At 52.6% G+C, this 24,470-nt stretch overlaps 1 protein-coding gene across 1 annotated transcript in view; it reads left to right on the top strand.

Moving 5' to 3' along the window:
- Positions 1 to 24,470, top strand: part of LOC123788199 (uncharacterized protein KIAA1671-like) — a 40,673-nt gene that overhangs the window by 3,973 nt on the left and 12,230 nt on the right. Inside the window, 3 exon segments of the mRNA XM_087857249.1 lie at positions 17,630 to 19,078; positions 19,080 to 19,226; positions 21,111 to 21,198. Of these exon segments, the coding sequence (XP_087713375.1) occupies positions 17,685 to 19,078; positions 19,080 to 19,226; positions 21,111 to 21,198 (1,629 nt within the window). The 5' untranslated portion in view covers positions 17,630 to 17,684.

The raw sequence follows: 24,470 nt of genomic DNA, 5'->3' as shown, positions 1-24,470 counted from the left end.
GCTTTCAAACTCCTGTCATTTAAAAGGACGCCGACACACTGATTCAGTTGAGGGACACACGTAAACACACCCACATTTTCCCCCTTCAATATGATGAATATTTTATTGAGCGTTGTATGTGGGCAATTCAAAAGAGCCTCTGCCCTCAGGAATCCACTCCTCAGGAATTTGCTCAATCAGGAGGGAGGAAAAAGTGGAGGAAAAAGTGGCGGGGAGGCCAAGGGAGACACGTATGCAAATGATCACGGGTTGACTTCTGCGTCTGCTTCATATCACGGCTCTGTCAGTTCATTGCTCATTAGATGACCTTTGAAGTCTGCTACAGCCTTGTCTCTATTAAGAATATAAATATGTCCCCAAAGCGTGATCTTGGGACATTTACATCACTCAGGCAGAAGTGATGTACGTAGGTATGCTGTATGTATATTTCTATTGTGAAAGTAATATGTAACACACCAGTACGCTAAAGATGGCAAAATGATATTATTTTAAGTGACAAGTGAGTTCCCCGCGCCAGTCCTTGTCACATTCTGCTAATTATCTAAGTTATTTTTACGTTCGCTCCGGAGCCACATGGAAGGAATCGAATCTTGGTTTTGCCACTTATCTGCTGTGTGACCCTGGGCAGGTGATGTAACCTCTCTGAGCCCCAGCGTCCTCGTTAGTGACCAGGGCTAAATTGCGAGTCTTCCTTCTGAGGGTTTTTGTGCAGAATAATGGAGAAGGGCCTGGCACGTGGTCAGTGCTCAGTATGCCTTGATTGTTACTGTACTTGTTACGTGTTGTAGTGGAGTCATTACCCTTGCCCTCCTCTGCCTCTAGACTTTATGCTCCGAGAAGGCAGAGACCCTATCTGTCTTGTTTGCTCTGCAGACAGTGGTGGAAGAAACAATGAATCCGTACGTGTAGACATACTCTTTTAACAACAGTGATGATAAAACAAAGAATTTCACACATAAATTAAAAATAGATTTGGATCCTTTCCCATTTCAGAATGTGTTGACTGACTACTCTTTAAAAAGCTGAATAATACCCCAACCCCTGAAGGCGCTGTTGGTTACCGGACGGATCCCCTGAGGATGGGCGTTGAGTGGCTTGGTTTTTGCTGTGACGCCCAGGGGTGTCATAGACGTCGCCGTTCTGTGTGTTTGCACGCTTCCTGCCCACCGATGAGATGGCAGATTCCAGGGTGTGGAGCTGTTGGAGTAAAGGGGCTTTGGGGTGTGGATCTTGCCTGCCCCATTTCTCTCCTGAGCTGTTGGACGTTTCACATTCCTCCTGAGGCTGAGGGGGAGCGAGCCGGTTGGTGCATTTCAGGGGGAGGGAACGGTGGATGGCTCCGTCTTACTGGTGGTCACGGGGTAGCATTTGGGGTGACTGTAGGGAGGGTGATCGTTCCTGCAGGCAGCACATTTCGCAGCCCTTGGGTTTGAATCCAGCCTTCTGGGGCCGTGTCCTGGAAGAGACTTGCCCATTGTACACACAAGTCCACCTGCTTCCCCCTAGAGATAGGTGGCTGTGTATTAGTCCCGTTTTCCTGTGATAATACTGGGTAACGAGCATCTCCCAAGTTCCTTCCAAGTTCTCGACTTTAATAGTGAACCATTTGTTTCATGCTCTCGGGTCAGCAGATGACTCCGCTGAACTTGGCTGGGTTTTGGGGGGCAGGCTGGACATCAGGCTTTGAATTGGGTGCGTGTCTGCCCCACATATCTTCATCTTGATAACCAGGCCGATGGGCAGCGGCTTTTCTCTGGACGGCAGACGCTCGGGAGTTCAGTGGGAACCCGTGGTGCATCAGAAAGTCTCTTCTAGGAACTCGGGCGGTGTTCCTTCTGCTCTGTGTTGGTCCAAGCAAGTCACACGGCCGAGCCCAACGTCAGGCACAAAGACATGTACTCCCCCGGCGGCGACTGAGAGGGAGGGAGTACATGTTTCCCGAGCAGTGACACAGCCTGTCACAATCAGGTTTTGGAGGGGGCAGGACGGAGTCCGGGTGGAGGGTCCGCCCGGAGAGGGCGTTGAGCCTCGTGGGGTCTGATTTGTGTGGGACACATCAGAGCAGGGCTCTCTGTGCAGGAGGAGACCTGGGTAGAGTCGATGACCCCAAAGAGGCGGTGCACGTGGGTGAGCCTTAGTTTCCCCATCTGGAAAATGGGCATAATGTGCCCTCTCCGGCTGAGCTGCTGTGAAACTCAAGCACGACGTTGCGGAAGCAGGTATTTCGGTCTGTGATGGGAGGTGTGAAGGTGAGGCACCATTGTCTTGACTTCTTTTAAAGATTTATTTATTTATTTGAGAGAGGGAGAGCGCGCACACAGGGGGAAGGGCAGAGGGAAAGGGAAAGAGAGTCTCAAGCAGGCTCAGACACGCGGCTCGATCCCACAACCCTGAACTGAAATCAAGAGTCGGACAGTTAACCCGCTGTCCCACCCAGGCGCCCCTTGATTGATTTTTGCTTTGGATTCGGTTTACAGTTCCTCAGACTGTGGTACCTGCAGCCAGTGGGGCAGGAGGCTCTGGAGGGGTCCCATTTCCAGTCAGATCCCAGCTCTGGCCTTATGGGTCACATGACCCTCCACCAGTATCCTGACCTCTCTGAGCCTCAGTTTTCCCATCTGTAAAGTGGGTGTAGGGTCCAAGCTTGTGACCGTTAGCAGGAAGGGCTGTGCAACACTTGGCACAAGTGGCCACTCTGCCGCTGGTGCCTGTGAGCGTGGAGCTGATGTGGTCCAGACTGGGGTGGAACGTGGAATTCTGCAGAATGGGATATTCCCAGTACCCTTGGGAATATTGTGGGGAATCTGCATTCAGACTGCCTGGGTTCAAACCCCAGCGCCACCACTCTCCAGCTGTGTGAATTAGGGCCTGGGAGTTAACCCCTTTGCGCCTTAGTTTCCTCGTCTGTAAAATGGGAGTAATACTAGCGTCTGCCTCATTCGCTGGGGAAATACATGGCGCGTGCTAATGAATGTACGTGCGTCGGCATTATCTGCATTATTATCTCGTGTTATTCTTAGTCCACAAAGGCCCAGGGGGGTTGCTTCTGGTCCTGGGAACCCGCAGGGCCTTGGGGCAAGGGGTGAGGAAAGGGATGTTTCTGGGACCTCTGCCCCCTTTGCTGCAGTTGGAGGGCTGTCTGCTAATGGGTCCCTTCTGCTGGGTGTCAGGGGTGGGTTTCTGAAGGAAATTGGGTGGGGTAGGTAGAGGTTCTGGGGTGCCCCACACATGGCATTCCTTTGTGACCCCACGCAGGTTGCTTCATCTCTCTGAGCGTTTCCTCATCTGTAAGGTGAGTCTCAGAAGGGCCAAGGTGTCACTGGAGGCACGAAAGGCTAGTCTTTGACCTGTGTGAGCCTGGTGGCTTTCAGCCCGGGCCTCTGTGCCTTCGGATGTTTGGGGTTGGGGCACCCAGGTGCTCAGTCGGTTAAGCGTCTCTCGGTTTTGGCTCAGGGCACGATCTCAGGGTTGTGAGATCAAGCCTCACATCGGGCTCCATGCTCAGTGGGAGCCTGCTTGGGATTCTCTCCCTCTCCTTCTCCCCCTGCCCTTCCCCCTGCTTGTGCATGCTCCCCCCCTCCGCAAAAAAATAAAATCTTTTTTTAAAAAAAGACGTTTGGGGTTGATGACTGTAGGCTGCCTTTCTTCTCCTTGCTGAGACTTGGCTTTTGACAACAGTGCTGTTATTTAGAGTAAAATAAAACCAAGAAGTAGAGAACACTCGTTCTCTCCTAGGCATGTGCTCATCTGTGTTTCCTTTGATTCTCATGGCCCCATTTTACAGAAGAGAAAACTGAGGCTCAAAGAGGGAGTCGCATGCCCAGGGTCCCTCCTGGGAAGGGTGAATGCAGGTCCAGGGAGCCTGACTGTAGCCCCTGGGTCCTGACCCCCACCCCCCGCCACCTCCCCGGTGGTAAAGCAGGACAGAGCTGGACAGTCGCAGCATTCTGTCCTCTCTCCATCACGTCTTTGCTGTGTGACTTTGGACAAGTGACTTGGCCTCTCTGAGTCTCAGTCCTCCTCTGCAGAAAGAAAATGCTAAGATTTTCCCCGTGAGGTCCTTGTGGGACTGGGTAAGAAAACCATAGAAAGCTTCCTGCACGTAGTAGGCCCTGGAAAGACGGGAACCCTTCCTCCCAAAAAAGATCACCTTAGGGTCTTTAAAACAAATGTGTGTAAGACACGCCAAGGACTTGCTTTATAAATCACGATCCAAATCTCTCTTGCTGGTGGTGGCAGCAGAAATAGTAACAGGAGCTATAATCAGAAATAGCAGTTAGCTTGGATTGACTGCTTCCTATATTCCAGCTCCTCGGACGGACTCGTGGGTCGGTGCAGTATTTTATCTCATCCTTTACGGAATCCCTTCTTCCGCCTATGAAGACAGGCGTTAGTGTCGTTCCCATTTTACGGATGAGGAAGCTGAGCCTCTGAGAGGCGGGGCGCCTACCCCCCCCACCCCATTGGCAGCTAGTGGCAGGCAGGACGCACCGGAGCCCCTTCGTGTGTGAATGTCGTCGTTGTCGGTGGTGTCCAGCTGTATTTTCAAAGGCTCCGGGTCAGGCTGCCGACTGTTCATAGTTCTTTTCTTTTTGTTTTGTGTCCTCAGTGACTAAAGCTCTTTCTGGGACTGGCCTGTCTACCTGGGGGGGGGGAGTGAGACACTGCTGGGGGAAGGAAACTCAGGGTGTGCGGGGCCTCCCAGCAGAAGGAGATGCCAGTGGGCACGTTGGGGACACTGAGGTCACTGTGTGAAGTGGCACTGGCCGACCTGCCCGGACATGAAGGCTGGGCCTCAGTGGGCGCTGTGCCCCGCGGAGCGCTGCCGGGGGCCCTGGGCCCTGGGCCGGCCGTCACTGGTGGGGGACGTCCCAGGGCCCTTTGGCCTGGGAAGCTGCCCACGATCGTTTCTTTCATTTTAGGCCCCAGCCCTGGAAACTCCTGCCTTTGTTTCTGGAACTGATTACCTGCACACCAGGGACTGTACTTGGCATGTGAAGGGATCCTAGGTCATGGGAGAGAACACAGAGTGTAGTAGAGTGAGTTCTGAGCCAGAAGTCAGGACTCTGGGTTCTCATGCCAGCTACTCTGCTGTGTGTCCTTGGGTGAGCCCCTTTCCCTCTCTGGGCCTCTTTCACTGGGGAAGGGGAACTGGATGGGTAGCTCCCAGAGTCTCTTACTCACTCAGCTTGAGGTAGAAGTGGCAGAGTCTGGATTTGAACTCAGGCCTGTCTCCTGCAAACCCAGATTCCCTATAATAACGCTCAAGGCAGCCCGATGCCTTCCCATCTTCCGCTGACCCTGTGGGAAATACCATCCCTCCCCTGAGAATTTCAGTGCAGTGCTCCCTTTTCTCCCCTGGGACTGTTGATCTTTTCCATCTTTGTTATTTATTAAGCGCCCACTGTATACCAGGGCCTGTGCTGGGTCCCTGCTCTCTTGGGGGAGAGAGAAGAGGAGGCGGAGAGAGGTGTGCTCAGGGCTGTGATGGGGAGCGGGGGGGCCCGGAGGCACGGTTCTCCTGGTCGCCCTTCTTTCAGCTTTGCAGCCAAACCGTTTCCCGTGATGCACTTGGGATTTGGATGCGAGGGGAAGTGTTGGCAACTAGCAGACCGCCTTCTTCTCGGAGAGGCGGCAGGTGCCCGGTAACTGTCGGCACTAACCCTGGAAAGGCCGTCAAGCCTCCCAGGATCGCCTTTGTCCACAGGCCTTAATCACAGCCCCTCTGCTTTTCCTTCTTTCGGTTCATTAAAAATGGGGGTTTTGTTGGAAAGGGGGGGCAGGAAAAAGCTTTGGAGGAATTTTTGGAATGCCCAGCGTGCTGGCTGACCCAGCAGCACAAGTGTGAGCCATCTGCCCTGGCTTTAGTCGGGGTCGGCTGGGCTTCCGCGGGGGCTCCGTGGGTGTCACCCAGTTCCTGTTCTGAGGCCTGAGTCACCCCCGAAAGGTGGCTCTTCCGTGGATGGCAGCAGCAGCCTGAAGGCACTGCCCGGGTTTGGAGCCATGCGGCTCTGGCCGTTGGGTCCCCAGCCACGGGCGTGACTTCCCTTCTCTGCCTCAGTGTTCACACCTGTGGAATGGGGATGCCGATGCCTGCCTCCCAGCTTGGCGGGGAGCTCTCAGCGAGGTCACACGGGTGAATGTGGGGTGAAAGGCGAGTCGCCTCCATGCTGTCCCGTTGGGGGGGTGGGTGGCGCTGTTAGGTGAGGCCCCCACCATGTGCATGCCTCTCTCCGGAGTACTGCGGGGTTCTCGTACCTTCGTAGTTACACTTGGTGGGTCCTTCTGCCTTATTCGGCTGCCCACGCCTGGCACGTGGTGGCTTGAGATTACTGCTTGTTACGTGACTCTCATTTCATTTTCCAAATTAGTAATTTTTATCCTCGCTTTGTCCTTATTATAACACACATTATATATGTTTATATTATAATACATTATTTTCACTGTGGAACATTTAGGAATACAGGTAACCCAGAAGGAGGAGATAAAACTGTTGTAACCCCACTTGTAAAGATAACCAGTGGTACTATTCTGAAGTAGGATTTCTAGGCTAGGCAGTCACACCGTGCGTCCGAACCGATGATTGAAAGCTGTCAGCACCATGTCTTGGGGTTCAGAATATTGGCTTTATTTTCAGCTGGCTTGGTTCAAATCCTGGCTCTGGGACCTCCTAGCTGTGTGACCTTAGGCAGGCCACGTCCCCTCTCCGAGCCTCCGTTTCTCCTCTGTAAAGGGAGGCTGCGTGAGGATACGGTGAGTTAATGTATGTGAAGGGATTAGAGGTGCCTGGCACACAGCAAGTGTGTGACTTCTCTAGCAATCATTTTATATGTATGTGTGTTTTTTCCTGGGGTTGAGCGGTGAGCCCCTTTCTAGGAATGTTGCAGCGTACAGCTGGTGGATTTGGACATTAGGCTGCGGGGACCTGCGGACCACCTCCTCCGGGGAGTGCCCTGTTATGTTCCATTTCACGTCGGAGATGGGGGCTGCTCAGGATGGGGCTTGGGCCAGGTGTGTTCGCCCACACAAAGGATTCTAGATGCTCTTACAAGCCAGTCCTGATCCTTGTCGCTCAGGGATGTTTCCTGTCCCCACAGAGGCCTGGGTGTTGTCCAAGTTAAAGCAACTGGATGGTCCCTGGGGCTAGAAGTGGCCCCTGGAAGATGAGCTCACCAGGAACCCTTCCTCCTCCTCCCCTGGCTGCAGCTGTGGCTTCGGGATGGGCTCAGCACCCCCGGAACAAGAGGCAGGGTCAGCCCCTACCTCTAAGAAGGTCTGAAAACTAGGAAGTCACCTGGATGCCAGCGGGACCCGGAGGGCCAGAGAGAGGAAGGGGTTAACGGGGCCTGGTTTTCAGAGGTGAGTTTCGGTTGGTGATAGCCATGGAGGGAAGTGATGTCACCCCCAACTTGCTCTGGGACCGTGGGTAAGTTAGGCAACTTGATCGACCCTCAGTTTCCTTGTCTGTAAAATGGGGCTAGGAGGAGGTTCCCCCCCCCCCAAAAAGGCGGTTGTGCCACAGTCTGTGAAGGCTGCTGGCAGAGCCAGGCACACAGTCCGGGCCTCCTCCTGATGCCTGTCCTTTAGGTCGTTTGTAACAAAAAGTGCTGGGTACTTACTGTGATCGTCACCCTGAATCCTCGTAATAAACAGTAGTTGTAATTGCTAATAACGATTCCGCATTGCTTGGGAGTATTTTTTTTTCTTTTTTACAATTTTATTTATTTATTTATTTGAGAGCGAGAAAGAGCATGAGCAGGGGAGGGACAGAGGGAGAAGGGAGAGAGAGAATCTCATGCAGACTCCACGCTGAGCAGGGAGCCTGACGCAGGGCTTGATCCCACGACCCTGAGATTGTGGCCTGGGCAGAAATCAAGAGTCGGAAGCTCAACCAACTGAGACCCCCGGGGGCCCCTGGTTGAGAATATGTTTAACCAGAGCTCCACGCCTTTGGCCGTGTGATGGAACATCCCGTGCATAGGAAGTGGTCGATGACAGGCAGCCGTAGTGGTTCACTATGTTTATTTTCCTGGGGCCCCACGGGGCTGCTTGTACGCGAGGCAGACACCCCAACCCAACATCTGTGATTGGGAGCACCTGCCCCTGGGAGGGTTTCTTCTGGGGCTGATCCTAAAAGCCACTACTAGTTTGCATCGTCCCTTGTCCCCCTTTAGTGGTCCCCCAGGCCCCGTTCACCCACCTCAGCTGCTCTGGAGGATGGCTGCTGAATCCTGGGGGTACCCCTCTGGTTCTCCAGATCGGATATTGTACCCACAGCTTGGCACATCCCAAATGTCTCCCAAACTTGGGAATGAGTAATCTGGCTCTTCTTGTGGGATGTGGTACTGAATTCGCAGCCAGAAACTGTATTTCTTGGGGGGGGGGTGGACCACAGAGGGGGAGTCTGGCTTGTAGGCAGTGTTGGGAGACAGCTGGCCTTGCGTGCTGCTGGCTTGAGCTGTGCCCTGGGCGTCTTCTTGACCTGGCTCTTTCACATGCCACTGTCTCCAGAGAGGATTCTTCGACAGTGTTTCCACGGGGAATGCGATCCTGGGGGATTTCAGCTTCCAGAGTATGTCTAGTGTGAGGCGTAGTTGTCGGGTAGGTGGCTGGACCAGGCCTGAAACCCGAGATGATGCTGGAGAGAGATGCTAAGCTCTAAGTGTAACTGTGGGGGTGGCTCTTCTTACAAAAACAATATCGAATTATTGTAGAGGGCAGTTCTTATTGCAGAAACAATCCAGATTCATCGTGGAACACAAGCAACACACACACACAACAAAACACCCCACGAAGATCAACCAAAATGTGAACCAAGATATATATTATGGTGCTTAACAATAACTAAGATAATAGGATTAATGTTTATTGAGCCCTTGCTAAATGCTTTCCATGCTTTATTTCATTTCACCCGTTCAGAAAACCATAGTCGTGAGAGATTTGAATTCAGGACCCTGAACTCATGAACACATGGTCAGAAGCACCCAAAGGACGTGGTCCTCCATTGATTCTTCCATCTGCCCTCCCTCTACTTTTCCATTCCTTCTCCTCTCCATCCTTATATCTACCCACCTATTCTTTTCTGTCCACCGACCCATCTGTCCATCCATCCATCCTTCCATCCATCCTTCCACCTACCTATCTAACCATCCATCTGTCCATCCATCCATCCTTCCATCCTTCCTCCTACCTATCTAACCATCCGTCTGTCCATCCATCCATCCTTCCATCCTTCCTCCTACCTATCTAACCATCCATCTGTCCATCCATCCTTCCATCCTTCCATCCTTCCTCCTACCTAACCATCCATCTGTCCATCCATCCATCCATCCATCCATCCATCCATCCATCCATCCATCCATCCATCCTTCCATCCTTCCTCCTACCTATCTAACCATCCATCCATCCATCCATCCATCCATCCATCCATCCATCCTTCCATCCTTCCATCCTTCCATCCTTCCTCCTACCTATCTAACTATCCATCTGTCCATCCATCCATCCGTCCATGTACCCACCCATTAATTTACCCACCCATCTGTCTGTCCATCAGTGTATATATCATGGATCCATATAACCATCCATCTACCCATTCATCCTTCTGTCCATTCACCCATCCATCCATGTACCCATGTATGCACACATCCATTCACCCACCTATTTACTCCCCATCCATCCATCCATTCATCACTTTCTGCCCCCGTCAGGGCCCCCTGCAAATTTTATGGTCTTTCCTTTCCCTCTCCTCCACGAGACTGTCTGTGACCCACTGTGATCATGAGTGGGGTCGCCTTTGCTTCCCACTGCATTCCCAAGGTGAGGGGGCATAGCCCAGTGTGGACTTTTAATGAGGGCCTTTAATGGAGATTTGCCTAAAGGACAGGTCCCCATGAGCTGAGTCCTGTGGTCATTAGAGCTTAAGCAGTAGGTTTACTTCACATTTGTGTTTAGTTTCTTGCTTTTTTTTTTTAAGTGTGGTAAAATGCACGCAGCATAAACTTACCATCTTAACTGTTTCTAAGTGTACAGTTCAGTGGCATTAAGTACACTCACACTGTTGTGCAACCAGCACTACTGTCTGTCTCTAGAACTTTCTCACCAACTCATACTGAAACTCCGTCCCCATTAAACACTAACTCCCTGTTCCCTTCTACCCCCACGCCTGGCACCCACCATTCTACTTTCTGTCCCTATGAATTTGACTGCTCTGGGTGCCTCCAGTAAGTGGGGTCATGCGGTGTTTGTGTTTTGGGGACTGGCTTATTGCACTTTTCGTAGTGTCCTCAAGGCTCATCTGTGTTGTAGCACGCGTCAGAAAAGCTTTCCTTTTTAAGGTCGAATAATATTCCACCGTGTTGGCGACACCCCATTTTGTTTATTCATCTAAGAGTAGACCTTTGGGTTGTTTCTACCTTCCGGCTGTTGTGGATAATGTTGCTCTGAGCACCGGTGTGCAAGTCTCTGTCCCACGCCCTGCTCTCGGGTGGGAATGCTGGGCCGTATGGTAACTCTGTGTTCGGTTTTGAGGGTCTGCGCTGTGTACTCCACAGCTTCTGCACCATTTTATATTCCCCCCAGCGGTGCACACAGTTTCCAGTTTTTGCACATCCTCACCAGCACTGCTTGGGTTGGTTTTTTTTGTTTTTTGCTGTTTTATAATAGCCATCCTAACGGCTGTGAACTGTCCTTTACATCTGAACGTCATAAAAAGTGGGCACTCTGGGGGCACCTGGGTGGCTCCGTGTGAGCATCTGACTTTTAGTTTCGGCTCCAGTTACGATCTCAGGGTCGTGAGATGCAGCCCCGCATCGGGCTCAACGCTTAGCTTGGAGTCTGCTTATCTCAATCCCTCTGATCCTCCCCCTGCCCTTCTTTCTCTCATAAATAAATAAAACCTTAAAGGAAAAAAAAAAGCACACCTGAAGTCCTTTAAAAAAAAAAAAAAAAAGCAGTTATTCTAGTTAAGCCCGTGTGGACTTTGGAAGAAATCTGACAGGAAGGAGGGTGGGGTCAGCCTAACTCCAGCTGCCCATGAGCAGGTCCCTTCTCTGCTCCGGCTTTGGTCTTCCTCATCTGTAAGCTGGGGCTCACAGGAGGACCTGCTTCTGCAGTGGGACAGGATTTTTCCACCACTCGTGGTGTTCTGGGCTGGCTGGACACCGGAGGTCTATCTGGTCTGCCTGCTGACGTTTGCAACTTTTGTGGCACTTCAAATGGCATAGGAGTCCTGGGTTTTTTCAAATAAGGGTTAGCAGCCTAAACCTAGGGGTGGTTATTGCTGTGCTTGTGTTGGTAACACTGTAATGGACATCTTTTTGTAGGTGGCTTTCTCTTCCCTTGGATTCCTTCCGTGGGATGAAGTTTTTAGAAGCAAGGTTACTGGGGGCGTCTGGGTGGCTCAGTCGGTTGAGTGTCCAACTCTTGATTTTGGCTCAGGTCATGATCTCAGGGTCGTGGGATCGAGCCCCGTGCTCAGTGCGGTGTCTGCTTGTCCCTCTCCCTCCCCCACCTCCTGTCAAATACATAAATAAAATTTGGGGGGGGGGGAAGAAGCAGGGTTATTGAATCAAAAATAAATGCATGCTTTGGGGGGTGAGTATATTGGGGGAAAACACTTGATTTATAGTCAGCAGATTTCAACCCTAGCTCTGCCCCTCCTTAGCACGTGGTCTGGCTCATTTTCAAAACGGTGTTTTCCTCATCTCTAGAGTGGTGGTACTAATTTGAGAAGCACGGGGTTGTTGAGAGTATTAAATGGAGGAGGCAGAAGGTACACGGAGTCACGGAGTCTGCTGCCTGACTCTTGATGGAGTCTCAGAAATTACTAGTTGGGAGTGAATACTGCCAAATTGCTTTTATCACCAACATTGGCCCTGGGAGCAGATGAGCTATGGGTTTTCTCACAGCCATGCTTCATTGGATGCTATTATTTTCTTCTCTCAGGGATGCTCTCCTTTCAAATAATTTTTGCACACTGGCTTTACGTCCCTTCTGCTCTCAGACCCTGAGGACACAGCTATGAACTGGACCCAGGACTGCCCAGTCTAGTGGAATATGAAATAGGCGGTCACTGTGTGTGTGATCAGTGCTGGGCTAGGCAGGAACACCAAGACTTAGATACCACAGCCCAGAGGAGGCTCCTGAACCTGCCCACAGGGCATCAGGGAAGGCTTCCTGGAGGAGGTGGCATTTTGGAGCTTAGGACTGAGGGATGACTAGGAGTTAGTAGGCAGTGGCAGTGTAGAGGCATGGGGGTCGAGAAAGAGCATAGCGTGTCTTGTGACTGTCCAGGGGTTCATTGTGCTAAAGTAAGTATGTGAGTGCATGTGAGAGACAGACAGATGGACGGGGGAGATGAAGGGGATCTGGATCCTGCCGGGTCTCGGGGAAGGCGTTGGACGCACGTGTGCAAGGCAGGGTGGCGTGATGGTGCTTGCTGTCAGAGCCGCCCTGCGGCGCAGCTAGACTGGATTGGAGGAAGGTCCCCAGAGACGGGGATGTCAGCGAGGAGGCGGGTTTGCCACGTCCCTTCCTCCTGAAGTTTTTCCCTGGCCACTCCCCCCTTTATTGTCACGTGTGCTCCCATCTTCTTGACTGCCAGCGCCATGGGGACAGGGGACCTTGCCACGTGTTGTGTTCACTGCCGTGTCCCCAGCGCCTGGCCCAGAGCCTGGTACATGGTAGGTGCTCCATAATTGTGTACTGGAGTGAATGAACGGATGAATGAACGACCGAACGAGCTCGGGCCGTCGCCATGGGGACGGAGAGGAGAGGACGCATTCACTCCAGTGCCGTCAGCCACCAGGCCCCTTCCATCTGGGGCCCTGTCCTCCTGGGGGGACGCGGGCATGTACTCGGCACCTCGCAGGGTGCACCATGCGCGGTGGATTTGCAGACTTGGGGAGGCCGGGTCACATTCCGGAAGACACCGGAAGGCGTGAGGACTGGCTCGCAGCCCTCGGCAGATGGTGGCATTCCCAGCAAGCGGCACCCAGAGACGGCCGAGTAAATGACTGGTGAGCTCCCAGCTCGGATTTAAGGGTATAATTACGAAAGATCTGCAGCAGCTGTTGGAACGAATCAACGCCTGTGAATCTGAGAGAAAAGCTGCCAAGCTGTTTGGTTTTGAATGGAGGTGCTTCTCTTGCCTTCTCCCTGTGTGGTTCTGTCGGGAGGAGGAGGCTGGGAGCCACAGGGCTGCACCCCCTCTCCCCCGCCCAGGAGCGAGCACAGAGCCTGGTTTGCAGCAGAGTCAGAAGGAGGGATGGACGGATGGATGCTCTGGAATGATCTCCCGCCGAATTTCAGCACCTGTGAGCCTTAGTGCCTCAGTTCCCAGGAAAATGGGCTACTTTGAATAAAATTGCAGGAAATGGGCATTTCAGATTTTGCAGATCCACTAGGGGAGATCCAGCCTATAGATGGGGCAGGGTCAGCGGCGGGGACATACCCTTTGCCGCCCCCATTACTTGAGGTCAGACTGGCGTCCACTGCCCCCTGGGCCACGGTCCAGGGTCAGCCCTGCACCCTGTCTGCCCCACATGCACCCTCCTTGATGATTCATACAGATCCGACCAGAGAGGTGGCTCGCACTCCGCGCCCCTTCCTTCTTCGGGGGGCTCTTGTTTGCTTGGCTTTGGCCGTAGTGCTGATACATTTACAGAGAGCGAGCGAGGCCACACAAGGCTTAGCAGCTGGCCTGTGTGTGAGTGAGCTTCTGAAGTGTTCTGGAAGAGACCGACATGTCTTAAATTAAGCATGACATATGCGATGCATTTAAAGGAAGGTTTTAAAGCACACATTTCAATCAGTTTCCTTGCGTTTTTTACAACAGGTTAAGCGAACCCCTGAGAGGCCTGTGTTTTAGGTTTGGGAGAGACTTCAAAATGTTATTTTAGCTGTTTATTGCGGTGGTTCAAAAAAGAAAAAAAAAAGTCTCTTTACCCCCCTTTGTTCACTGATGTATTAGTTAATTCGTGGATTCATTGGTGCAGCCATATCTACATACCAGGTATTTGCCAGGCATTTTAATTAATTTATTTATTTATTTATTTTATTTTTTGGGGGGTGCAAAATGGTAGGTTGTTAAAGCACAGGGACAGGACCCGTGGGCAGAAAGAGCTGCTGTCCTGGGGTTCTGAGGGGTGGTTGACTATATACTATGGGGTTGGGGGAGGTAAGGAAGGCGCCTTCCATTTTAAATGGAAACTCGAGAGGAAGCCCAGGATGTGAAGCACATTCCAGATAACAGAGCCCCTGTTCCGGTTAAGAGGGGGAACGGACCAAGAGTCTTCTTTCCCTCGTCTTTCCCCCTTTACTTCCCTGCGGGGTGGCTACTGAGCTGGGTTCAAGGATCCCAGAGTAGGGCAACACGTGTGCACCGTCGATCCGAATTTGCCAGTCAGGGTTTGCTCTGGATGACCGCCTTCCCTGGACAAGCTATGCAGAGACGCGTTCATTCCACGCTTGGGCAGAGGAGCGGGAGACAAGGCAGGACGGCCTGGGGTTCATGTGGTCCCAGCAGGTGTCTGACGGGGCCTGTCCGGCACAGTAGAGCGCCTCCCTGTGGTTCGGAGAAACGGGGAGGGGGGGTGCTCTTGGTGAGGTAGGCAGGTTGGGCTCCCGGCTGAGCTCTTCACAGCCCTTGGGTCCTGTTGTCCAGTAGCAACTGACCGATGGCCACCACCCAGCTTCCAGAGTCAGAGTAACCCCTCCAGCATCCTCGATCGCTTTGTGTCGTGAAACTCGCGGTACCTGTCCTTATTCACTATCTTAGGAGACTGGGGAGCAGAAGAAGATCTCTTCATTCACCTATTTCTTCACTCCCCCAACCGTTATTCTATGTGCATACTTAACAATGATGATGTATTCAGAGCTATGATAGGCCAGGGCGCCGTGCTAGCTTCTGGGGACTCAGGGTGCACTCTGGGGCTTGCCATTGGATGGGAAAGACTGAAGGCTCACACAGCATTAAGTACAACCGTGTAGCTTGATGAGTCCTGCCGAGGATGTCTGGTGCTCCATGGACGTGTAAGATGAAGATTGTATCAGGGTGTGTGTGTGTGTGTGTGTGTGTGTGTGTGTGTTGGTAGGGGCAGAGATGTCAGAGCTGTGTTCTGAGGGCCAGGCCTGTGTCTGTCTGTGAGTGAGAAGGGAATACCGGAAAGCAGGCGCAGCACGTGCAAAGGCCCTGAGGCGGCGTTTCAGGACCTCCAGCAGATGCAGTGTTCAACTACTTCTGAGCCAGGAGACACAGCTCCCAAATTAGCCGGCCCTGGAGTCCTCTGGCGTCACCTTTCAGCCTAGGGAGTCTTCGGGATCACCATTCCCAGTTCTAAGCAGTGAATATTATTCCTGTGCTCCCACATTCCTCTCTATATACCATGGCGTTTATCACCCAGAGTTGTAATTGCCTCTGTGTGTGTGTGTGTGTTTCTTGCGCAAGGCTGTGAGTTCCCTGAATGCAGGGGATTTTTCTTGTTCATCTTTGTGCACCTAGTAGGTGCTCAGCAAACACGTAGTGGAGGAACAGGGGAGGTTTATATTGAGCACCCAGCGTGGACTCAGTCCTCGTTCTGCTACAATATTGAGAAGCCGCAAGGAGTGTGCGTCTCACAAGCTGGAGACAGTGCCAGCGGATGCAGTTGGAGCTCAGAGCCTTTGTGCCATCTGTGCACAGACTTCCGGAACTCTGGAGCTGAGGCTGTGGTCCTGTGTCTCCCAGACCTGCTGAAACTCAGCCTCCCTTCCCCCACCCGCCTCTGCCAGGGGAGGGTGCAGCCAGCCCCGATCGCCATGAGACGTGACACGGTTGGCTTTGTCAGGCAGGCACACATCCCCAGCCGGGGCCTGCCGGCTCGGGTAAGTAGGGCTGGAGTGTCCTGGAGGTGGAGGGAACGTGAGGGTTCTGCCAAGGACTTCTCCATCTTTTGAATCCTGTTGTTGCCCTGTGTCTCCTGTCCAGGCTGTGTGTGTGTGTGTGTGTCCCAGAGCACGGTTTCCAAGAGGTCACGGGGACTGGCTCTAAAGGTGAACAGTCCTGATTTGGGGCAGGACCCGATCGATACGCCTTACAACTCTGCCGTTCTCCGATTCTCCGTATCTTTCCCTCTCTGCTGCCTCTAACCCTGTCTAGACAGCGTTCTCTGGTTTCGGGGAGAAGAAATCTGTCAGCACCATCGAGCGTGTAAGGAAGAGAAAATATCAAAATCTGTCTGCCTTTCTTTCCTGCAGGCTGCGGAGTGAGTCAGAGCCGGGGGCAGCAGAGCAGGGCCCCAGGAAGGGAAGCAGGGGGCTCGCGTGTAACTAAAATACCTTCTACTTTTAGTCCATCTAGATGGGGGCAGGCTGGGGGCAGCTTTTGCAGGGACAGAGAACACGGGCATGAAGGCTGGGGACAGGCTGGTGGCGGGGAATCAAGAACGGCGACTTGTCTGGCACCTTTTCAGACCAGAAAGGAATACAGTGTGGTGTTTAAGAAGGCCCAGCCCGGTTGAATGGGGTGAGGACATGTGGTCGAGTTTCAGCTGTGTGATGTCGGCAAGTCGGGTGACCTCTCTGGGCCCTTGCTTTTCATCCTCATAGTGATAGCGATGACCCCTGCTTCTCAGGGTTGTGCAAGGTTAATAAGAGAGAACAGAGCTCCTAGCTGGCTGAACGAGGGGATTGCACCCGCTGCAGAATGCGGTCTGATGACCATCGTACCCACCTCGTAGGGCTATAAAGAGGATGTGGTTTATAAAACACGTGAAGCGCCTGGCTTAGTGTGAGGCCTCACTCCTGGTGAACCCTCACCGCTAGCTGATACTCTTCTCACGGAGGCTCCGAAGGCAGCCAGCACGGAATAGGTGTTCAGCAGAAAAGAACCCAAAGGCAAACCAAGAAAAACAGCAGGTGGAGTGGGAAAAAAAATGGCTTTTTGTTCGAAGGCATCTGGAAGGGTGTGTGGGGGCAGGTGGAGATAAGGGACAGTCTAGTAGGGCTGGGGACCACTAACCAACTTCGTGACCTCAGGGACTTTGGTAGCTGTGTGAGCTGGGGTCGGTCCCCTCCGCTCTCTGTGCTTGGCGCTCAGCCCAGGGTTGTGAGGAGGGTCAGCGGGGATGCCTGATATGGGCAGGCTCTGAAATGGGGAATGACTCGGGGGTAACAGGAGTGAGGGGACGCAAGGATGCTCTCACCGGGGCTTTTGCTGGAATATGCGGAGTGCGTTTGCAGCCCCACCTGGTTCGAATCCCGACTTTGCCCCTTATTCTCTAAGTGACATCAGGCCAGTTCTTTGGCTTCTCTGAGCTGGTTTCTTTCTCTGTAGAGCAGAGATGATGCCGTTTTACTGAAAGAGCTGGCCTTGAGATGAGCTGAGTAGGGAAGGTCCTAGAGAATGTTGCCACCCTTTCCCCACCCTTGGGGCCAGAACAAACTCCAAGACGGCCCTCTGGTCCACTCGCCTTGCCTGGAGTTCAGAGAGGTGGAGAGGCCCGCCCGGGCTTCCCCAGTGAGGTCAGTGGGGAGTGGTTGTCCGGCACCCAGGGCTCCGGCCTCCTGGGCCCATTCCCCCAAAACGCTCTGCATGGACTCAGACTCTGAGATTAAAATTGATTTTTTCCTCTCCTTTGCTTTTTCCTTTCAGTGGTTGCTTCCCTAGTTCGGATGTTCTTAATCCCCATGGATCCACAGCCGTAGCCATGGCAACGCGGGTCGAGGTCGGCTCCATCACTTCCCTGACAGGGGTGCCAGGCCTCGGCGAGATCTCCAAGGAGGAGACCCTGAAACGGACCTATTTCTGCCAGGCCGGGGACACCCCCGGGGCGCCCTCGACGCTGCTCTTGGAAGGAAAAAGCCCCCTTAGGAGCCCGGCCCGCTTACTCCCGCTGCCCAGACTTGCCCCCAAGCCCTTCTGCAAGGAGAAGGCCCCGGACGTGAAACCCCTTGTCCCATCCTTGGGGCCCGGCCCAACTAGCCCGTCCCCTCCCTGTGGGCGCTCCCAGGGCCTGGTGGCAAAGGACCTGAGCGAGAAGATGCCCGGGCTGGTGGGACAGGAGGCGGGGAGCAGGGAGAGCCTGAGGAGAAGCTCGTCTGTGCTTATCAAGGCCACCTTCCTGCGGCCCCGATCCAACACCATGATTGTCCTTGAAACCACCAAAGCCGGCCCCACTCTGGGGAAGGGCATCGGTGAGGGGGCTCGGGAGGCCACCGCGGGTGTGTCTCAGGAGCCCACTTTGGGCTCCCGGCCCGAGGTGGCCGCCAAGCCTGCCCTGCCTGCCCGAAAGCCTGGGACCCTTCCCCGACTGGCCTCCCTGTCACAGGACATCAGGCCAGCTGCCCCCCAAGAGGAGACGGGCCCAAATGAGATGCTGTCAAAGGCCAGGAGTGTGGAGGACACAGGGGACCCCACTCTGGAGCCCAAACCTCGCCTGAGGAGAAGGCCTGTGTCGGCCATTTTCATCGACTCCGTCCAGCCTCAGAAGCCAGGCCCTGGCGGGGAGGCTGCGGTGGGGAAAGCGCCCCCCACCCCGCCTGAGAAGACATGGGTGAGGAGGCCTCTGTCCATGGACCTCACGGCCCCGTTTGAGAGCAAAGAGGCCTTGCTGAAGAAGGTGGCTGATGAGGCCACTGCAGGTCCTGCGGCCCAGTGTCGGGGGCCGGAGACATCTGATCCGGAGCCCAAAGTGGACGCGGAGTGTTTGGTCAGAGCAAACCCTCGCCTTCGTGACCCAGACTCAGACTTCCTGGAGGTAGCCAAGAAGACCCGAGAACAGAAGGAGAAGGTGCTTTTCAAGCAGACGGAGCCGGACAGCCTCAGAACTGCTGGGGGCTCAGCCAGGAATGACCAGCACCCTGGGGAAGAGAAAGCTAAGCTGCTCAGGGAGCCGGACAAGGCGCCCCCGTCCCCCTCGCCTGGACCTGGAAAAGACCAAGAATTTGCTGAGGTCAAGAGCAGAGCAGCTGACAGGGAAAGCCGGCTAGAGGGAGGATGGACCCCCAGGGGCAGCGTCAGGAAGCGGGTCAGCCTGTTTGGGGAGGAGAGCATCTTGGCCTTGGCAGCAGAATCCGAACCCCACCAGCCACCCCTGAGCCCCCCCGTCAGCTGCCCCGGAGCCGGAGAAAGTGGGCGTGAGCGTCCAGGAGCGGATCAAAGGCTGGGCTGCCGAGAGCTCAGAGGCAAAGCCAGAGATCAGAAGGAAGACATTCCAGGCACGGCCGTTGTCGGCAGATCTGACCAAACTGTAAGTGGGAACGTTCCACGGGCTTCGCTCAGCCCTGAGCTGCCTCGTACCGCCTACCAGAGGCCCCTCGGGAAAGGGAACCGAGCGCCAGTCTCCACGCTAGGCACCTTACAGCCCCCGTCTCGATTCACCCACAGCCCCAGAGAGGAGGTGGCCTTCGCTTCCATTTCTCAGATAAGGAGCTGAGAGGCAGAGAGGTAACGCAGCTCCTCCCTGGCCTCAGTGTGTCGGCAGCAACATTTCTTTGTCCCTTCTCTTTACACTTTGTAGTGGGAGGTATCATGCCCATTTCACAGATGCGGATAAGCGAGGTGAAGTACCGTGAGGGAGTCTGGAGCCCCATGTAACTCCTGGCTATGCTGGTCTTTCCAGAAGCCTGAGAACGTTACTGTACGGCCTGAGCCTCCCTGAGTGGCCCCCAAGTAAAATCAAATGGGTCAAGAGAGCTTGAGCAAGTTCCTTCCCCTTTTGAGCCTCGTTTCTTTGTCTTTAAAACGGAAACCTTCCTTGAAGGATTAAGGCGAAGACTCACAGATAACATCGTGGCTCCCAGTGACGTGATGAATCCTGTTAGTTGGTTTTCTAAGCTCAGCGGGGCTCTGATATCTCATGCTCTTTTGCCTTCCCACAAGTGGCTTCCCGGCTGCAGCAGGGAGATGCCACGGGGTGTGGCCACCAGCTCCTTAATGCCACTCATGCCACTGACATACCTTTCTCAGGTCGGAGCTTCCGGGGGCCACCTCTGGGCAGACTGCTGCCCTCCCAGGCCTGGGAACCAGGGCAGCCAGCTGGGCCAGGGTTAGACCAGTGGCTCTCAGCATTTAGAATCATCTGGAAGAAAATCCCGAGGCCTGGGGCAGCCCTTGCCCCCTCGAGTTGGTCTGGGGCGGGGCTTCTTTGTAAAAGCTTCCCAAGTGATTCTCATGTGCAGTCCGGCCCGAGTTAGGATAACAGAGAAGGAGGCGCCCGTGCCAGGGACCTCACACACCTTTTCCCATGTCCTCCCAGTGCCTCGGATTAGTCTCATCTGACAGATGGGGAAACTGAGGCTTGAGGGTGGGAATAACTCATCATCATGCCTCTCAAGGAGGCAGACCTTGGAGTATTGTAGAGTGGGGATGAGGTGAAGTGGTTCATTTCTCTCCCCTCCGTTGTCTCTGCAGCCCCCAGCCCCAAATTCATCTTTAGGCATCCACTCCGGGGAGCTCTTCAGAGATGGGAACATTCTAGCACCAGAATACCCTTTCTCTTCCCCTTGACAAGTGGAGAAACTGAGGCCCAGAGAGGGACAGTGCTCTTGGCCAGGGTTACCCAGAGAGGCAGCGACAGGCCCGTGCCCCCACACATTCCATGACGGCCCACCACCCCCGAGTCCCGTGGCAGGTCTGTGGTGGGGCTGCTGTTGTGCCTGGGGTTGCTAACAACAACCATTAATTATTCCTCCTGGGGCATCTCTACTCTTCCCTAAACGCCCTCACATAGCTATTAGGGCCTTGGGTAGCCTCTTATCTGCCCTACAAAAGACGATGGGGAGGTGTTAATTATCCCCATTTTATAGATGAAGAGACAGAGGTTCAGGTGAGATCACAAGCACAGCCCAAGCTCCCGCACTGGGGAGGCAGTAGAGCTGGGACTAGCACCCAGGTCTCTTCACCCCAGCCTGAGCCTCCTGCTACCCCAACGATGCTGTCTTTAAGGTAGGCCGATCCCACCGGGCCCTTGGTTTGGCGACTGGAAGGGACACATCTTTTCTCAAAGCAAACCAGGTAGTGTTGCTTCGTTGATCTCAATGCTGATCTCACCCCTGGGTTCCATGGCTAGTTACAGGGTGTGGGCTGGAGGCAGAGTCTGGCCTCAAACAAGTAATGTGGATCTCTGTACCAGGTTTTCGAGTCCAGCGTCCAGCAATGAAGTCAAGTATGAGAAGTGTTCTGAGCTAAGTGGCGAGCTTCCCAAGGAACCCGGAGAGAAGGTAAGGAGCCCCCGTGTTTGCACATCTTGTTTTCTAGTGGGTAGCTTCACTTCCTGGAAAAAGAGCCCAGGAAAGAATCAGAAGCCTTTCGTGAAGAATGAAACTTTTTTTTTTTCTTTAATGCCAGGATTTTTCAAGTCCCTTTTGGGTTTATGGTTCTGCACTCCTTAGTGTTAAATATTGTTTGCAAATGCAATTGCCAGGTTTTATTTTCTTTTTCTTATGCAAAGAGCAAGAGGGACCTGCTCTTTCTTATGGACAAATAATTAAGAAATTAAAATTTAGGTTAAAGACTGTTAACAGAAACTCCCTCAGTTTCCCTCGTTATGGTCCCTGTTCCCTTCCCTACCTTGGCTCGTCACCTAGCCGTAGCAGAAGGAGGGAAATTACCAGCAACTAAATTGCTTAAAAGTATTTTTGTTTAATCTATTTAATAAAGAAAAGCTCATAAAATAACTACTAGGTCTAACCCATTTGTGGTGGATGCCTCGTGCAGGGTTTTTGTTTTTTCAAAACAGCTTTTTTTTTGAGGGATACTCATTGTACAGGAAACTGCATTTTGAGTGTGTGTGGATGCGTTTTGACATATACGTGTGCACACCTGTGAAAATGTATCACCGTCAAGATACCACACATCGCCAGCTCCTGCAAGTTTCTTCTTTTGTAACCACTCCTGACCCCTCCTCCTACCCCCAGACAGCCACCAATCCGCTTTCTGTTCCTATAGATCAGTTTGCATTTTCTAGGTTTTTTTCTAGATTTTTCTATAAAGGCAACCAGCCTTTTTTTTCTCTTCTTTCACTCAGAATAATTATTTTGAGATGTGTCATACTGCATGCATGTGTGTATCAATAGTTTATTCCTTCCTGTAGCTGAGTAGCATTCCATTGTGTGGGTAGACCGTGATTTGTTATCTCTTTGCCCTGTTGATGGACATTTGGGTTGTTTCCTGTTTGGGGGCCATTGCATGTAAAAGAGCTCTGAACATCTGTGGGCAAGGCTTTGTAGGGACATCGGGGTTTTTTCTCTTGGGTAAATGCCTAGGAATGGCTGGATGGTATGGTAGATGTCGGTGCCACTTTTTACAACACTTTTGCAAACTTTTAACACCAGAGCTTGGTGGCAAGAGCATTTGTGCCCCAGGAGCTGGATCTGAAGGGCAGTGCCCACCATTCCTGGGGGTGGGGGTCTGCCCTGCTTTTTATCCTTGGGTGTTCTGAATCACTTCCTTGAAAACGGTTGAGAGTGGGTCCGGTTGAAGTAAAGCCTCTTATATTCGCATTAAAATTGTATAGTGGTAACAACAAGGAAAGAAGGACCCTGTGAGGCAAGTGGGACAAAATGCTTGTTGTCATTGAATCTAGGGGAAGGGTTGGGGTGAATATATTATTTTCTCTCTAATTTTGTATGTGTGCGAAAACTTTCAAGAAATGAAAGTTAATAAAGGAACTCTTGGCTTGATTTCATATAATGAGATTTGATCTCTATAAATCGATTTTCCTATCGGTAATATTTTTATTATAGTGAGACACATATAAAATATACAATTTTTATTTTTTAAGAGCAATGAATATATTTTTAAATTTAAAAACAAGCTTTCTCTCTATGTATATACACACATATGTAAAAATACACACATACACACAATACTAAGAGAAGATTCTGGAACATTCTTCAAGGATACACTCCTCCCCATTGATAACAGCTGTTATCCAGAAAGGGCACTGGTATTTGAATATTTGAAGTCTCAAAAAGGACTTGAGCTTTTTATTGTTTAGAGAGAATGGATCCATGTATTATTTATGCAAATTTTATGCAATAAAATGTAAACAAAAACTTTATATGAAAATATTTTTTAAATTCTTTAATGGCATTCCATCATCTGTAGTAGAGATTAGCAAATAGTGGCCCTGTGTGTATCTTAAACATTTTATTTTTTTTAAAGATTTATTTATTTATTTGAGAGAGAGAGCCTGAGGCAGGGAAGGGGCAGAGGGAGAGGGAGACAAGCAGACTCCCCTGCTGAGCACGAAACCCTTCGTGGGGCTGGATCCCAGGACCCTGAGATCATGACCTGCTGAAATCAAGAGTCAGACCCTCAGCTGACTCAGCCATCCCGGCACCCCCATCCTAACCATTTTAAAGTGAATAATTCGGAGTTTTGGGAGTTAAGATGGGGGAGGAGTAGGGGACCCCTTTTTCAGCCAGTCCCCTGAGTCGAGCTGGATAGGTACCAGACCAGCCTAAACAACCACGGAACCAGCCTGAGACGCAGGAAGACGCATCTGGATCTCTACAAATGAACATCTCCAGCGCTGAGTATTGAGGTACGAAGCGGGGAGCCATGAAACCGTGCACAGATATCAGAAGATAAACGGAAGGGGGAGGGAGCCGCCGCGTTCGGGCGCCGGGAAGCGGTAGCCACTTGCACGGGGGAGCGGGTGGGCTCACGGACGGCACCCACAAAACAGCAGACTGAGACCGTGAGCCGTGAGCCGGGTGCGCGCGCCACCAGGCATCTCGCGGAACACCGGAATCCCGGTGCGCTCACCGGATCCAGACTGAGACCGGGAGCTTCCGGAGCGCGCGCGGGGCGGCTGGCGGCGTTAGAAACACAAAGGATAGAGACGCGCCGGCCCTGGAAGTGAGGGCTGGGATGCCGGCTGTGGGGTGCACATCCCGGGACACTGCAGGGTTGAGCAGCACCAACAGTAACAGAGTTAAAGTGGCCAGAACATCGGTGGAGAACGGTCCGCGATCCCTCTGTTCTGTGACAGAGGCTGAGATTCGGCCACTGCTGTTCTGACCCTCAGAAGAGGCACAGCAAACCGCCAGGGAAAGCCGCCAGAGAACAAAAGCCTAGAAATACTGGCTCAGAGAGTGCCCATCCGCATCCCTCCTCGCAGGGGTCACGGAGACTCTACCCAAACAGGGTTGCCTGAGTGTCGGTGTGGCAGGCCCCTCCCCCAGAAGACAGGCTGAAAAATCAAGAAGCCCACATCCCTAAGATCCCTATAAAACAAGGGTGCACGGCCTGGGTCCCGGGCAATAATTTGGGCTCTGGACAACCCCGCAACCTCTCCTCATCAGAATGACAAGAAGGAGAAATCCCCCCCAGCAAAGAAAAGACAATGAGTCTGTGGCCTCTGCCACAGAACTAATGGATATGGATGTAACCAAATTATCAGAAATGGAATTCAGAGTAACAATGGTCAAGATGATGTGTAGACTTGAAAAAAGTATTAACGAAAATGTTAATGAGAATATAGAAT

The sequence above is a fragment of the Ursus americanus genome, chromosome 30 (assembly GCF_024610735.1).
Source record: "Ursus americanus isolate L20-20 chromosome 30, mUrsAme1.1.p, whole genome shotgun sequence".
Taxonomy (NCBI): Eukaryota; Metazoa; Chordata; class Mammalia; order Carnivora; family Ursidae; genus Ursus; species Ursus americanus.
The sequence above is the reverse complement of the archived record's forward strand: the minus strand, read 5'-3'. Positions and strand labels throughout refer to the sequence as shown.